Source organism: Pochonia chlamydosporia (genome assembly GCF_001653235.2).
Source record: "Pochonia chlamydosporia 170 chromosome Unknown PCv3seq00027, whole genome shotgun sequence".
In the NCBI taxonomy this organism is placed as follows: Eukaryota; Fungi; Ascomycota; class Sordariomycetes; order Hypocreales; family Clavicipitaceae; genus Pochonia; species Pochonia chlamydosporia.
Window position 1 is genome coordinate 20,042 of NW_019154062.1, and position 15,522 is coordinate 35,563.

General features: G+C 49.4%; 6 protein-coding genes across 6 annotated transcripts; 3 read left to right on the forward strand and 3 right to left on the reverse strand.

The window, feature by feature from the left end:
- Positions 1-1,533: 1,533 nt before the first annotated feature.
- Positions 1,534-1,796, forward strand: VFPPC_11681 (hypothetical protein; the record flags this gene model as incomplete). The annotated part of the gene is made up of 2 exons (XM_018289793.1): positions 1,534-1,655; positions 1,709-1,796. The coding sequence occupies 2 exons, from the start codon at positions 1,534-1,536 to the stop codon at positions 1,794-1,796; spliced, it is 210 nt and encodes a 69-aa protein (XP_018136522.1).
- A 156-nt stretch (positions 1,797-1,952) lies between these two features.
- On the reverse strand, positions 1,953-3,495 carry VFPPC_17000 (peptidase; the record flags this gene model as incomplete). The annotated part of the gene is made up of 6 exons (XM_018294752.1): positions 1,953-2,027; positions 2,075-2,243; positions 2,304-2,446; positions 2,495-2,872; positions 2,921-3,087; positions 3,138-3,495. 6 exons carry the CDS (start codon positions 3,493-3,495, stop codon positions 1,953-1,955), a joined length of 1,290 nt encoding a protein of 429 aa, XP_018136521.1.
- Positions 3,496-5,033: 1,538 nt separating this feature from the next.
- Positions 5,034-6,766, forward strand: VFPPC_11677 (general amino acid permease AGP2; the record flags this gene model as incomplete). Its single annotated transcript, XM_018289791.1, has 2 exons — positions 5,034-5,518; positions 5,581-6,766. 2 exons carry the CDS (start codon positions 5,034-5,036, stop codon positions 6,764-6,766), a joined length of 1,671 nt encoding a protein of 556 aa, XP_018136519.1.
- Positions 6,767-6,993: 227 nt separating this feature from the next.
- Positions 6,994-7,974, reverse strand: VFPPC_14947 (DNA-binding protein; the record flags this gene model as incomplete). Its single annotated transcript, XM_018292712.1, has 3 exons — positions 6,994-7,114; positions 7,160-7,675; positions 7,727-7,974. 3 exons carry the CDS (start codon positions 7,972-7,974, stop codon positions 6,994-6,996), a joined length of 885 nt encoding a protein of 294 aa, XP_018136518.1.
- Positions 7,975-9,833: 1,859 nt separating this feature from the next.
- Positions 9,834-11,046, forward strand: VFPPC_11676 (Sec14 cytosolic factor; the record flags this gene model as incomplete). Its single annotated transcript, XM_018289790.1, has 4 exons — positions 9,834-10,001; positions 10,082-10,131; positions 10,201-10,324; positions 10,381-11,046. The coding sequence occupies 4 exons, from the start codon at positions 9,834-9,836 to the stop codon at positions 11,044-11,046; spliced, it is 1,008 nt and encodes a 335-aa protein (XP_018136517.1).
- Positions 11,047-12,213: 1,167 nt separating this feature from the next.
- VFPPC_16999 (metallopeptidase MepB) lies at positions 12,214-14,442 on the reverse strand (the record flags this gene model as incomplete). The annotated part of the gene is made up of 3 exons (XM_018294751.1): positions 12,214-12,481; positions 12,538-13,643; positions 13,705-14,442. 3 exons carry the CDS (start codon positions 14,440-14,442, stop codon positions 12,214-12,216), a joined length of 2,112 nt encoding a protein of 703 aa, XP_018136516.1.
- Between the last annotated feature and the right edge of the window lie 1,080 nt (positions 14,443-15,522).

Below are 15,522 nucleotides of genomic sequence, written 5' to 3' on the forward strand. Positions count from 1 at the left end.
TCCCAATAAGTCGTTATTCGGGAGAGACGTCAGAAGAGTGGCGGAGAGAAGATTGCGTGTCCGAATATCGTCACCTGCAAATCGCAAAAACTAGAGTTCGATGAGCAATTGCCGTAATAGAAGAGAAGCCTCCTGACTGGCTTCTCCATCGTCCGGAGAGAGGCGTCGGGGCAGACGTGCATCTTGCGAACTGACTCAGGGGAGCGTAAGGAACAGGGCAGGAAATGAAGAAAGGATGTGCGTGATCGGGAAGTGTGGAGCTCAAAAAAGGGCTGGCCATGAGGGAAAAACCACGATGAGGAAACAGACTGAAGTAAAGAGTACAAGTCGACGAGGTGGTGGGAAGTTCAACGTATTTATACTACAGGACATGGTCGGTGGGGTTTTGGCGTGGGGCAGGCCAATGGCGGCGAGGGCGTCTTGCCCGATCGGGGTGCCGCCTAACCCGGTGGGGGAAACAGCGCCTCCCAGACTACAATCTATAAACTGGTGATACAGGTCGGGATGCCGAACAACTACTTCGCAGCCCCATCGATGAATTGAAGCAAAGCCTGCGGCCCAGGCGTCACATATTCATTGACCTTTGTACCATTCTTGTAGATGTGAAAGGTGGGCGTTGACGTGATTCCCAACTTGGTAGCCAGCTCTTGTACCTCGTCAACGTCCAACTTTCCGAACAAGATATCTTGATGGCCGTCCCGGTTGGATTGCCTGCACAATGTTAACTTGTGAAACCTTTGAAGAGCATTTCGATTCAAGTCCAGATGAAAGGTCAAAAGATGCGGATAAACGTACTCTACGAATATTGGAGCCAGGGTCTTCGACATTTCGCACCAGGTGGCGAAGAAGTCGACAATGACGACCTGGTTATCCACCAAGATGTCCTTGAGTTCTTTTTCTCTTAAATTCGCTATGTTAATTTGCCATATGTTACAAGGCACTGGTGGAGGTACTCACGATCGAATATTGTGCACTGGCATGGTGACGTGTCTGTATTGCCCCGAAATGTGTAGAGATGCCTCGGCCTTATTACAACAATTGATATGTAGTGATAAATGTGGCAAATTGTGCATGTTGCCTAATTAAAGTGTTGGAGAAACTGGAGGCCAAGTATCTTTATTCGCCTGCGTGACGAATCATGCGTACCTATGACGATATCGCCCTGGACCCTGTAAACAAGCTTCCAGAACGAATTAAACGTATGTACATATTCGCCCGCATTTCCAAGTTTTACATGTGAAATACCCAATGTTGGCTGCCCCAAAATGGCAGCATCATCATGACACAACTCCACCACAATCAACCCGCGTCATGCATTCGCAGCTTCATCGCGCCCGGAGCAAAAGCACCGGGACACATCACCACGCTCAACTTTCCCTCAAAATCAAGCTTTATTCATGGCGTCATTCTGTCACGCGCTTGAATTAATCCTTGTTATTTCTGGCTACACTTTAATATAAAAGGCGTCGAAGATACCTACCAAACACATTACCTTCACACCACAACTCAAATCAATTCACATACAACTACAACATGGATTCACTTAAACAAGGCGCCGAATACGTCTCCGAGCAGGCAAAGAAGGCCACTACTGGCACTTCAAAGGAGGCCAACAAGCAAGTCGCCAAGGACTCCGACGCATCTCTCGGTAACCGGTACGTCGCAGCACTCGAATGGAATGAAAATGACCTTTACTAACTAGACTCAGAGCTTCTGCGGCAAAGGACGCCCTTTCAGACAAGGCTAGCGAGCAGAAGCACGATGCCAAGGCCGAGACTCACAAGCAGCAAATCTAGGTGTACTCGCGACACCACTACAACATGAGTGCGGAGGCACATGTACAATAGGTCGTCACCTGGATGGATAGGTAGTTGCTTATGCTACGGGATGATGTAGATAGTATACAAGAATAACATGTTATTCCTAATGATGCGGGTATTCACATGTGCACTCTACCTCCACTTGTTGTCCCAACCAGCCTGTTCAACGACGAAAGCGATGGCAAGTTCGGAAAATCGGGCCATGTGCTAGGATATGTGAGATGATGTTTCTACATTGTGTGTTGTGTACATACCTCGAGTGAAAAGACGCCAGTCTCATCGTTAATGTCCATAGTATCCTTGGCGGTGTGAACATAGGGGTCGAATTCCCCAGGAAACGGGCCAGCCGATGGGTTGCCCTCGGATGCAAAAGCCGACGGGTATCCTAGCTGTGTGAAAGACATGTAATCGGAGCCAGCGCCACTATTGCTCCAATTAGTCGCTTTTGAACAGCCAGAACTTGTTCGTAAAGAGGTCACCTACCTTGGAAGCTTGTATATCTTGGCCGGAATGGCAACATATGCATTAGCAAGTTCGGCCGCCCACTTCGTCAACGGGGCATCCGCCTCAGTCTCGATGAAGCCAATCGACTCAGTAGCATTGCGGGCCACAAACGCAGTCATGTCCTAACCACTCATTAGCCAGCAACCAACCCAAGAACCCTCAGTACGTACAAACTCCATCATGGCGCCAATACGAGCACCCGACTCCTTCTTATACCGAGCAATGGCCTGACTGCCCAAAAGACCACCCTCTTCGGCAGCGTACCAGTGAAACTCAACAGGTCCATTGATGGGAATGAAGCCGCTCGTCGCTAGGACGCGGAACGCCTCGAGAATGCTCACGGTGCCGGAACAGTCGTCGTCGGCACCAGGCGCAGGGAGCAGTGGGAAGAGATAGTTCATAGAGTCTTGGTGGGCGCCGATGATTGTGAGTGGGAGGGAAAAGTTTCGCACTTTAGGCTCAAAGCGAGCAATTATTGACGGTTGCGGGAACGAATGGGTGAAGAATTCGAGCGATATATGTGTGTGAAATGGGGATTCCTTGATAATCTACAAAGTGTTAGTGTTCGATGCGCAAGGTGTGAACGGGAGAGCTACATCAGCAATATGGTCATGCAGCCACAGCGCACTCTGTTCGCCGGTAACACTGCCGAAATATCGCGTGTAGTAGCTGGTCATGTGCTCGAGAACATCGTGCATTCTCTTTGTAGAAACCTGGGGAAGCAGTGGTTTGACGATGCCGTGGTGTGAGAGCTTGGGTAAATCTAGCGATTGTCAGGAAATGGACGTCGTATGCAGTACAATCCAGACTTACGAGCCTGGCCAGCCAATGCATTCACATTCTGCTTATAGAACTCTTCATGATCGGTAATGTCCACAAACTTCTTGCCCTTGCGCTTGAGGCGAAGCTTATCGCCTTCGGTCATCCATTTGGGGTCTTGACCAGACACGCGAAGCAACCGCGGCTGGGCGAGCTGGTCCGCAGCCTCGGGATGGAGTGAAATATACGCATCAACAGGATCAGAGTGCTTTTTCAATGCATTGATGATATCTGGGTCGACTTGGTGATGCCTTGACGGGTCGGAGAGAGGGACTTGGGCGTCATGGGCGGCGAGGATGGTGGTGAAGAGGCTCGTGCCCAAGAGCAGCGAGGTTGAGAGGGACTTGAGCATGGCAGTTGAACTTCTGCCAGAGTACGAGGGTTCAGAGTTGTCGTCGATTGTGCTGTCAATTGGCTTGCTTAGATGCTGTTGATGGTGTTGATGGTGAGTGAGATTCACGCCATCAATCGCAATCTAATCTTCTCCACTTCGTCTGCCGTCATGTTCAAAACACCAACCACCGGGTTCCGTACCCAAGACCGGGGTGAGGCTGGACAAATAATTCAAGGCAAGTCAACTGAATCTATACAGTAAGACTTGGTTATCTCTTCTCTTTTACTGAACTACTTTGCGTAGATGTAGATGCGACCGCGAGATGAGGCGACAGTCCCACCTGCTCATCCTCACGATAACCAACTTGACTTGTCGGAGCGCGAATTATTGTTCGTTTCGGGGCACATGCTAGCGCGGATTCATGAGTCTCGGCCTTGCTTACTCTGACAGACAGGCATGGACCAGCTCATGAAAAACTCAACTGCGGCAGCCCTACTTCAAGACTATTGCCGACAACTATTGCCGCCAGAAACGCCATGAGCAAACTCGCAAGCCAATATCCTGTGAAGGGTTCTTTTATCTCAGTCAGGCATCTGAAGTTCCCCTCCATGCTTTGAGCACCGGTGACAGCCGACAGAGTTAAGGGTTGCACTCAACCGTTGCAACACCACGCTGACTTGCCAAAGAACCCACAACTCATTCTGACAGAGAATCTCCCTTGCCAGCATAATGCAGTGCAAAGTCTGACAGGGCAGCCCAGTAAGCCCAGGTGCCTCCATCTCAAGCCACAAGGGATCTACGAAGCCACCAGGCGAAGCGGCGCCTGGGCAGGGCCAGTGAGTCCAATGGGAGAGTTTCATCAACACCATCACGCGACTCAGATGCGCGGCATGGCATGGTACAATTATGGTAGCCTATTTGCCCCGGTCGGCAGACGTCTTGTCCTGGCAAACCATCAAAGATTAATTGCAGTTGGTGAGAGATCCAAACGCAAGGTGTAAACGCCAATACTGCGATGTAACTCCCGTTTCATCTATACAGTCCTACATCCTCGCGCAACTTTCCAACTCAATGCGACGAGCGAAACCCTCACCATCCAAACAACTGACTTCTCCCAAACCATGTGGCTGATGCTAACGGCTCCCGCAGCCATAGTCAGCAAGCTAAGACACTAGAAACAAGCACCAGCAAGGGTGGCATGGGCACCGTATCAAAACAAATGAACGGGCACCACTCTCACGATACCACACAATGCCCTCACAATAGCTTCCCATGTTCCGCGGTGCTCCACCCCCACAAGATTCCAAGATTCTGTTCCATCGGTGGAGCCGAAGGCTGAGATGGGCTGCAGGGCGAACAGCCTATGAATGCCAACATGGCGTTTACTGAGATGCATGGCGGGCGCTGAGAAGGCCAGGGTCAGCTTGGCACTTTAATCAGAGTTGACAGCTCTTAAATAGCTCAACGGCCTGCGATCCTTTCCAATCGTTTTCGTTTGTATCCCCGTCTCACCGGTTCATCGCAACCTCCCGCCTCTTCGGTACCGCAACGCCAACATGTACGGCGACACAGAAGAAAAACAAGTCAAGGTCGATGCGGCCGACACAAACCAACATGAAGTCCCAGACGAGATGGGCCATCTTCACCGGCGCCTCAACAACCGTCAGATCCAACTCATCGCCGCAGGTGGCTCCATCGGAACAGCCCTCTTCATCAGCATCGGCGGTGGTCTCGCCAAAGGCGGCCCAGCTAGTCTTTTAATCGCCTACACGCTGTACTCGCTTGTATTATCGCTGGTGAACAATTCAATCGCCGAAATGAGCACTTACATGCCCGTGGCGGGTGGCTTCGTCCGCCTCGCAGGATACTGGGTCGACGATGCGTTGGGATTCCTTGCCGGATGGAACTTTTTCATCTACGAGGCGCTTCTTATTCCGTTTGAGATAACTGCACTTACGTTTGTCATTTCTTTTTGGAATGCGGACGTCACGAATCCGGGGCCAACGGCTGGAGTTTGCGCCGCCGTTATCATCTGTTACGGGTAAGCAACTCCTCTCACAACCTTCCATCGTCATAAACCCATTTCAGTTGCTAATCTCTCAGGCTGCTTAACGTCCTCGCCGTCCGCTTCTACGGTGAAGCTGAATTCTGGCTCTCCGGCGGCAAGCTCATCCTCATCTTCATCCTCTTCTCATTCACATTCGTCACCATGTGCGGCGGCAACCCACTACACGACGCCTACGGATTCAGGCACTTCTCCAACCCCGGCGCCTTTGCTACATATTTAAGCGGCGGAGATTTAGGTCGCTTTGAAGGCTTTCTCGCCTGTCTGTGGAGCGCGTCCTTTTGCGTCGTCGGCCCCGAGTACATCTCCATGGTGTCCGCCGAAGCCAAACGCCCCAGCATCTACATCAAATCCGCATTTAAGACGGTGTACTACCGATTCTGCGTCTTCTTCATCATCGGCGCACTGGCCGTCGGCATCGTCTGCGCGTACAACGACCCAACTCTCGTGGAAATCTGGTTCGGCAACGGCGCGTCTGGCAGCGCCGCCGCGTCTCCCTATGTCATTGCCATGGAATCGCTCGGCGTTAAAGTCCTCCCCCATATTGTCAACCTGTTGATCCTGACGTCCATCTTCTCCGCTGGAAATACTTACACCTACGCTGCTACAAGAGCCCTCTACTCGCTTGCTCTTGAGGGCCGCGCGCCCAAATTCTTGCGCTACTGCAACAAGAGCGGCGTACCGATCTGGTGTTTCTGCGTTGTCATGTGTTTCCCCTTCCTGTCCTTCCTTCAGGTTGCCAACGGGTCCGCCAAAGTGCTAGGCTGGCTGATTAGCATCGTCACTGGCGGCGGCCTGATCACATACATTGTCATGTCCATCACCTACATCAACTACTACCATGCGTGCAAGGCCCAAGGCGTGAACCGCAAGACCGAGCGTCCCTACTACGGCTACTTCCAGCCCTACGGCGCGTACATTTCGCTAGCTGTGCAAAGTCTCGTCGCTCTCACGTATGGGTACTATGCGTTCCGGCCGAAGTGGGATGTCGAGGTGTTCTTCCAGAATTACTCGATGCAAATTTTGGCGGTGCTGCTCTTCGTGGGGTGGAAGCTCATCAAGAGGACGCGCTATATCAAGCCTAGCCAGGTTGATCTGGTTTGGCAGCGGCCTGAGATTGATGCCTATGAGAATAGCTTTACGGAGCCGCCGGTGGGCTTTTGGACCGAGATGGGGCATATGGTGGGCATTCGGAGGAAGAGCAAGTATCGTGGTGATGTGTAGGGGGTGTTTTGGATGCTGTAGGCTGTAGATGGGAATGAACGGTCTACATCTAGTGCAGACTTGCTTACATAGTCCTGGGCATTAAAGTATAACAACTTTCAGTTCATGTTTATTATGGTGCATTTCTACCAGCAACTCAGTGGCTCACATTGTCCTCCGTACGGCTTTATATTTGGTCGACCAAGGCAAAGTGTCAGACAAACATCCATTCCAAGTTTCATACAACATTAGTTCAACTCGTGCGCCAATTTAACCGCCTTCGACTTCCCTGTGTCGAGAACCACTGCCGGATCCTCTGACGTCCCATCGCGCGAGACGGTATTCCCTTTTTTAGTCTCGATAGACGTTCTGCAAACGTTAGTATCAAATCTCGATCGCAAGGTAGTAACTCACTTCTGGTGCTTGACATCCTCAACTTTGCCTTCTGGTTGACCCTGGCCCCAATTCCAGCTAACCGTCTCTCCTTTCTTTGGCTCGTTCTCCTTGCTACCGTTTTTAGATGAAGTCTTGCCAGATTTGCTGGTCTTGCTCTTTTCTTCATCTTTCTCATCTGCTGAGGATTGCACATCCTCATCCTCTTCGCCTGTTGAAGATTGGTCGTCACCTTCTGCCTCTTCCTCTTCATCAGTATCCTGGTCGTCCGCAGCGCTCTGCTCTTCCGACACATCGCCATTCTTAGTAGACTTCCCCGTCTTCTGTCTCTTATTCTGTCCATCCTGTCCCCTCTTGGCCCTCTTTACACCCGCTCCCTCCCCATCCCCGTGGTCTTCACCATCATCCTCACCATTATCTCGACTCTTCAACGGGTCATGGCCCCAGTTCTTCAACGACGCATACGATTTCGTCTTCTTTACTTCTTCGACCGACTTCGTATCATTAATCTTTCCTTCCTGTGCCAAATGCCGCTTACTACCAGCAGTCAGTCAGAACAAGACGCACCACGGGCCCATCTAAACATACCAGTATGAAACAACCTTTCTCATATGCTCAACATGATCGTCTGTGTACTTGTCAGGAGTCTTCTGCGGGTTATCCTTTAAAATTTGAACAATCTTGCGTCCGCTATCATGCCCGATGGATTCCCCGCCATCATCTTTCGACCAGCCTGCGTCTTTGGAGGTATCAGATTTCAGCCACTTCTCTAGTTCTGCGGCCGTCATGTTGACGACGTTGTTGAAGTCGCGGATGACGTCTGCTTTGTCCTTCATTTTGTATGCGAGTTGTTGATAGTGAGTTTTTTTTGGTGATGGTAGTTTCTTTGATGCAAAATTCTGACTTCAATCGCAGGGTATCTTTATAATTTTAACCATGGCGTTGCAACCGGCGAGTGTCGTTTATATCGGCGCGTCATAGAGTCGGCACTTGGTCCGAAAGATCCACATTTAGGTTTAAGCACAACCAGATGTGCGTGAGACATGCTAGATTGAAGTGACGTTTACAGGCGGTGTAAGATCGGTTCTTCGATCTATGGTGCACTAATCGAGTGGTATGCCGTTGTGGTTTGTATGCCTCCATGCCTTGGGGTTGTTAGGCTGTAGCCACAAGTGAAGACGTCATCAACAAGCCAAGTTAAACTCCAAAATTGCTCCGCTCAACAAGGCCTCATATACCTAAGATATCAATTGATTCATTCACCGCAGACATCATGCAAGTAAGGACACCAGGCCTCAACAGTAACTATTTACTGGTGGGCTGGGCCGTTGCACCCCCAAGCCCCAGCAAATGTGCGAGACTAGGCCACTCACCAGCCAACTCATGCTGACAGTTTGCTGCCATTTACTTACCTATTAATGCGGTTGGATGCAAAAGCAAACGTGAATCAATGTCAAGTATGTCATTCTAGCCTTGCAAGCCACTGATATGTTTCCAATCTCTGTCAACAATCTCCTGTCGATCTCGATATCCTTCAGCATCACGATAGTCACTGCGAGCTGTGGCGTGAGTCGATGGCCAGCACAAGCCACTGCAAATAAAACGGCTGGCATTCTGCATTGTAGAATATACAATTAGAAAGAAGCAAGCAAGTATACAGACAACGAGTGTCAGGTTCAATGCCAGAGCCCGCTCAGCGGTGCACCAACCGCCATTGCGTACAACTCAACTCTTTAAGTCAACCACATGAGGCTCTACATCCTCGTTTCACAACAATAGATAAGATATGGGCGAAACCAAGTAGCTCTCAAATATGGTGGAGCTTTCTATAAATATCAAGATGCCGATGCTATGTTTTCTAGACAGCTTTTGGCCCTGTAAGGGGCTACTTGTCGAATCCTTCAGCTTCCAATGACTCCAAATCCAGCTCCGGTGTCCGTCGCCTAACAAGTCTGGTAAGCGGGCGTTGGGGTCCGGCAGTATGCCTATCAATTGATGCCCCACCTCCAAAGTACAAATATCTTAATCACATATTTCCCTACTAAAAATAATGGAAGCCTCAAGTAAGGAGAGTCGCATTATCTCAGCTATTAAAGCTGAACAGGAAGACTAGGGTCAAGCATTTAAGCGGCTGTAAATAGACAGTGTTAGTAAGTAGAACGGTCTCAGCTATACCGAACAACAATCAGGGGCTTGTCCGTTCCAGTCTTGAGTATTTCAGCTTTGGTAACACGTTTATTAGCAGGTTATGAGGGACTGACCCCGAACGCTCAGCGGAGCAGTCGCTGGGACAGACAAAAATGGCTGCCCGAATAACTACCCACGCTCCTAAACGGGGGTTTCCAAAGTAATCTATTACCACAAGAGGAAATCGCCGAGGAGTCAGCTTTCAAGACGGGAGCCCATTCTTACGTTATCTTACTGTTCCCATCTATCGGCGAGGGAAATTCCTTCGACCGAAACGTCCGGCGCTTATCGCCTCGACAAACGATCCCCGCCAACCTAAATCTTCCACTCTAAAGTCTAGAGTCTAGACTAGACCTAGCGACGCCCATCCATATCTATCTGTAAGACCAACCAGCCGCCCAGCTCTCCTGACGTTAGAGCTCCTCCTACATCCGAGTCCTATCCTCTTCCTGTCTTCCTAGATCTTTGAAAGATACCGCATTTTGCCCGTTCGCCTTCTTACCCCACCATGGATCTGGACCCTAAATATGATGAATATGACTTCCCCCATACGGCGGCCATGTCACAAAACGGACATGCGGGGCATTTGACCGATCTGCAGATTGCCCAAGTTCATCAGTTGCGAATGATGCTGGAGGCCGAAGGGTATACGGATCGTCTAGATACCCTAACATTGGTATGGCTTATGAAGTGTTGGTAAAGGCCACATCGTGGGCTACCTTACGGGCAGCAGGCTAATAGTCGGTTGGGCCGTAGTTGCGATTCCTCCGTGCACGAAAATTTGATGTCAATCTAGCGAAGCAGATGTAAGGCAATGGGCTTTCTCGTCTACGACTAGATTACCTACAGAAAAAAAGATCACTGACCACTTAAAGGTTCGTTGATTGTGAGAAGTGGCGAAAGGAGACCAAACTGGACGAGGTCCTCCCTGCCTGGGACTACCCTGAGAAGTCCGAGCTTGCTAAGTACTACAAGCAATTCTACCATAAGACAGATAAGGTTTGAGCTAGAAAAGGCTCTGTTGGACTATTGACTTGTGTCTTACATATTGCTAGGATGGTCGTCCTTTGTACATCGAGACACTTGGTAGTATTGACATGACCGCCATGTTAAAAATCACTTCTGCCGAGCGTATGCTTACCAACTTGGCCGTTGAGTACGAGCGCGTCTCTGATCCTCGGCTTCCTGCCTGCTCGCGTAAGGCTGGCTCCCTCCTTGAGACTTGCTGTAGCATTATGGACCTTAAGGGCGTTACACTTACCAAGGTGCCTTCGGTCTACTCCTATGTTAGCCAGGTTACGGTGATATCTCAAAACTATTATCCTGAGCGTCTAGGCAAGCTTTACCTAATTAACGCACCCTGGGGTTTCTCTACTGTCTGGAGTGTTGTTAAGGGCTGGCTTGATCCCATTACTGTTGACAAGATTCATATTTTCGGCTCTGGGTATCAGACAGAATTACTCAAACAAATTCCCGCTCAGAACTTACCAAAGGAATTCGGCGGTACCTGCGAATGTGAGGGGGGCTGCGAGAACTCTGATGCTGGCCCTTGGCATGAGGCCGAGTGGGTTAAGCCCGCCAAGTGGGAGAAGACCGGGCATGATGCTGTTGCCACTGATATTACCTCTGATGCTAAGGAAACGGAAGGCCCTGAGGTGGCGACAGGCGTTAAGTCCGTTCCTGTTCGTGAATCTATGGGAGCGGCCACGCAACCTGTGTAATCTGAATCGATATCTCGATCTAGCCACCCCCATTATCTAGACAACCTACACCCTAGTTCTTTTTTTGATTTGCTAAAGGACATATATGCATGACGCTAAATGAGGAAGAAGCTAGAATGAAATCCAGAAACATAGATAACATATAAATAGAAACATTTATACTGGTAGCAGGATATCGGTACAACTTTTTGGTCTCCTCAACGTCCATGTCAGTCAGTCACTTCATCTACGACCTTTGCGCCTATCCGCAATACGTTGAGCCCCTGAGGAACGAGATTATCGAGACTCTCCGCGAAGACGGCGGCTTCAAGAAGACGACGCTACACAAGCTCCGCAAGATGGATAGCTTCCTGAAGGAGTCGCAAAGGCTGAACCCCCCTCTTGTTTGTACGTCTCAACCAACCTCAACCCCGACCCATGGGAAGAACAGATCCCGTTTCTCGATACTAACTTACAAACCTTGCGTAGTGTCGTTCCAGCGCGTCGTCAAAACCCAACTGACTCTCAAGGACGGTACTAAAATTCCTAGAGGCACTCATCTGGCAATGGCTTCGGACGCCATTTGCCATGATCCTGCTTGCCTACCTGGCGGTGGCGATCCCCAAGTTTTCGACCCTTTCCGTTATGCGCGCTTGCGTGAGGAGGAAGCCAACAAGAACAAGTACCAGTTTGCCACCACGGACGAGACGAATCTTCACTCTGGGCATGGCCTTTATGCCTGCCCGGGCCGCTTTTTTGCTAGTAACGAGGCTAAGCTCATTTTGAGCCATATTCTGATGATGTGCGACTTCAAGTTTCACGAGGGCCAGACCCGCCCAAGGAACCTTAGTTACGAGGAGGCTTGCTACCCTGATCCGGCAGTCAGGATGCTCACGCGGAGGAGGACTATTCCTGAGAAGGATATCTCGGCGATGATTTTGGGTGATTAGACCTTCGTGACGCGATCTAGACGCGCGGAAGAAAGGAAAGATACAACCGCCACCCTCCCAGACTACATCCTAATAAATCCTCATGGATGCTTGCTCCCAGTTCTGATGGAAGCCGGCATGAGTGTAATGTTACCGAAGAACTTGTGGTCTCCGATTAAACTCACGTTATCCAATATTGCTCCATTAGAATTTGTAAAAAATTGAATTCACCGTTCTTATTTGATCACGCACCGCTGTACTAGGCTATTCCCAAGTTCTGGTAAAAGGCTTCCGAATTAGGCTTCCTACCCAAGAACTCCTCTAGACTCACGAGCTCGTCTCGGCTACCACCATACTCAAGCACCGTGTGACGGTACCTCCGTCCTTGTGTCTCATTCATGGGGTCTTTCCCGAAAACTGTGTTGAACATGTCGGTGGAATACACATTGGAGTAAAGGTATCCGTAGAGACCTGCGTCATAGCCAGACATGAGATGGGAAAAGATGGCATCGCCGTGAGACCAGTCACTGGATTTACCCGTCAGTCATGTTTCTTTATGAATGCATGTGCGTCAGACTCTGACCTCGTCTGTGTCTGGTCCTCTAGGCCCTGGACCAAGGTAATCGATGCGCGAAGGTTGTTGAAGAGTACTGAAGGGTCAATAGCCATTACCTCATCATCACTCTTGGGGGAATGGCAAATCATGTCAAACATGGCAAAGTGCACTTGACCAAGGTTGTACATGGCTGAGTTGACGTCCCTAGTTGAGACGAGCCTCTCCGCGAGACTATCAGGAATCTGTTCCTTTGTCCTCCAGTGTTGGGAGAGAGACTTGGCAACACTCGGGATCCAGCACCAGTTCTCCAGCATTTGTGACGGCGCTTCAACAAAATCTCTGGCCGTAGCAGTGCCGTGGAATCTAGTGTAGAGCGTGCGACTGGCCAAATTATGAATCCCGTGGCCGAGTTCGTGAAATAATGTTACCACTTCATGGTGCTTGAGTAGCGACGGCTTATGCCGAGTTGGCTCGCTAAAGTTGCAGATCAAGGCCGTTGCAGGATAGTGTCGTGTGCCGTCTCTGAGTGTAAAGCCCGGCTCGAGGTTTGTGTTGGCAGCATGGCTGTACTTTCCTTGGCGTGGGTGTAGGTCCATGTAAAGATAGCCCACGAATTCATCTCCTTCCGACTCATCGTTCCAGACACTATACACAATATTATCCACATGCCACTTAACATCTCCAGCTTTCCCAGTAGGACTCAACTTGGCTAATTCATCATCGTCTAGCTTTATAAACACAAAACCAAGTAGAGTCTCAAAGATGTTGAGCAATTTGGCAAGTGTTATATCCAGAGAAAAGTACTCGGCAATTTGCAATTCATTGATGCTGTACTCCTTCTCCAGCATAAGCCTGTCATAGTATCTATGGTCCCATAAATAGTAGTTGCCGTCATTTGGAAGATTTTTAGCTTTGCAGTCTTCAGCTTTGATGTCTTTTAGATGATCAAGCTCTTTCTGAGCTGCCGACGTGAGGCGAGACTGAAGATCCGTTAGAAACCCTAGAACAGCAACTTCGCTCTTTGCCATCCTGTCTTGAAGCTTGAAATCCACATGGTTTTTGAAACCAAGCAAACGAGCCGCTTCGTGTCGTAAAACTATGGCTTTTTTAAAAATACCACTATTTTGGTTGCACTAGTTGGCCTGTTAGATTAAAAAGCAGTTGAACTTTTTTCTTTCTTTGCCAGTCTCTAACCTTGTTTTCGTTGGCAACTATAAGGCGCTTGCGCGTTTCAGGATTAATAGCGTATTTGAGGGTTGGGTAGAGATGGGGGTATTTGAAAGTCAGTCTCAGTTTTCCTTCATTCTCACCAGACCCTTTATCGAGATTGGACACAACATCCTCGGGGATGCCTTGGAGTTCTTCAGGTGTGAGCCAAAGACAACCATGCTCCTCGTTGAGATTTATGTTGAACTCAATACCAAGGGATATGAGTCTTGCGTTGATTTCTCTGGACCGATCGCGTTGAGGACCCAAGGGTATGCCAAGACCGTTTGAGATGTAGCCCTTGTGAGCCTTTTCAAGCAACCGAAGGCTCTCCGGATCGAGACCTAGAGATGCTTTTTTCCTATGCAAAGCATCGACGAGCTTGAAAATGTCATCACGCATCATGCACTCGGTCGAGAACTCTTGAAGCGCCCTCTTAGCCGCGTTGGAGGCTTTGCGCAGTTCGGAATCGGGGCATATCTTTTGATAAAATGTTAGCACCCTATCCTTCCGGCTGGCCTGATCGTTAGCGCGAGCGATAGCTTCCACAACCCCTTCAAATGTGGCCGTCTCTGGCGTGAAAGAGCTGGCTATCCTGCCAAGAAGCCCGCGCTGCTCTTCGATTATTAAGTTTACATCATCAAGGATCGAGTCCTTTGTGCTGGTAAAGACTGGAGGGGCTTGTGGTGGATTCCGATACTTGTCTGGAATGTTGACGTTCGTCATGGTGAGGCTAAAGAGTCAAGACTCGAGATCAATCGGACGACATATCACTACTGTCAGCACTCTGGCTAACTTAGGGCCTATTGAAATGATATTCCAATCGGAACTCGGCATGCATAATACTACCCTTGTTTTGAGTTGCCTGACTAGTATTAGTGGTTTTGCCTCTTACCAGGTCCGACCAACAGTAAATGAACCAACAACATATGCAACGGGCAATTCTGGGACGTTTTTCCTCCATTTGTCGGATAATGCGGCATCCACGAGAGTAACAAAGTATACAAGTTCTCGAATGTCTGGCAATAATCGTATTTCTTTCACTTCAAACGAGGTGATGGTTATGACTCAATTAAGAAGTCCTGCTGACACCTACTTCTAGGTGTAAAGGCGCCACTTAATGGCGCAATAATGGGATCTGCACGGGTTTAGCCTGACGGATCTGATCTTCTGTTGGTAAATTCCGAGCTTGTCCCCCAGTGGCTAATTTGGCAGATCTGCGACACCAGGCAGTATCTCCGTGTGGTGATGACGGATTCTGCTCCAGGACAAGGGGGGGTCATTGAGGAGACGGCAAGAAGTGGAGCTGCCGAACTGTATCTGGTCCCGGTTGAAACGACAAGTACCTGACATTCCATCAAATGTTTTATCCTGCACTTCTCCGGCCTCAAGATAGAAGAGCAAACAGAAAGGCAAACAGAAAGGCACAACCACTTTGAGTTTAAAGGTTATACAGCTCACCTTGCTTCAACATTTGAACTTCTAAGTTGAGAGCCCAAATGCGTGCTGGGATGGCAACCCACAGCTTGTACCCGAATTGTAAGGCACTACCAATGTTCACCAAACCATCATACTTGCAAGCCAAATATGGAGTCTCACGCCTGGCATGAAAAGTGACATGAGTGAATAGAATATATTTGACGCTATTTTTTCTACAGCCTAAACCTCCCTCTTGGGTTTACCTCTGCTTCTTTGCAGCCCAAATCGGCTGGACTCGGCCGCCAACACAGGCACAACAACCACATCCATGTCATCAGCATGTCTTATTTTCGCGGCCAACAAAGTACGCGCAGGTTTACAAATTGG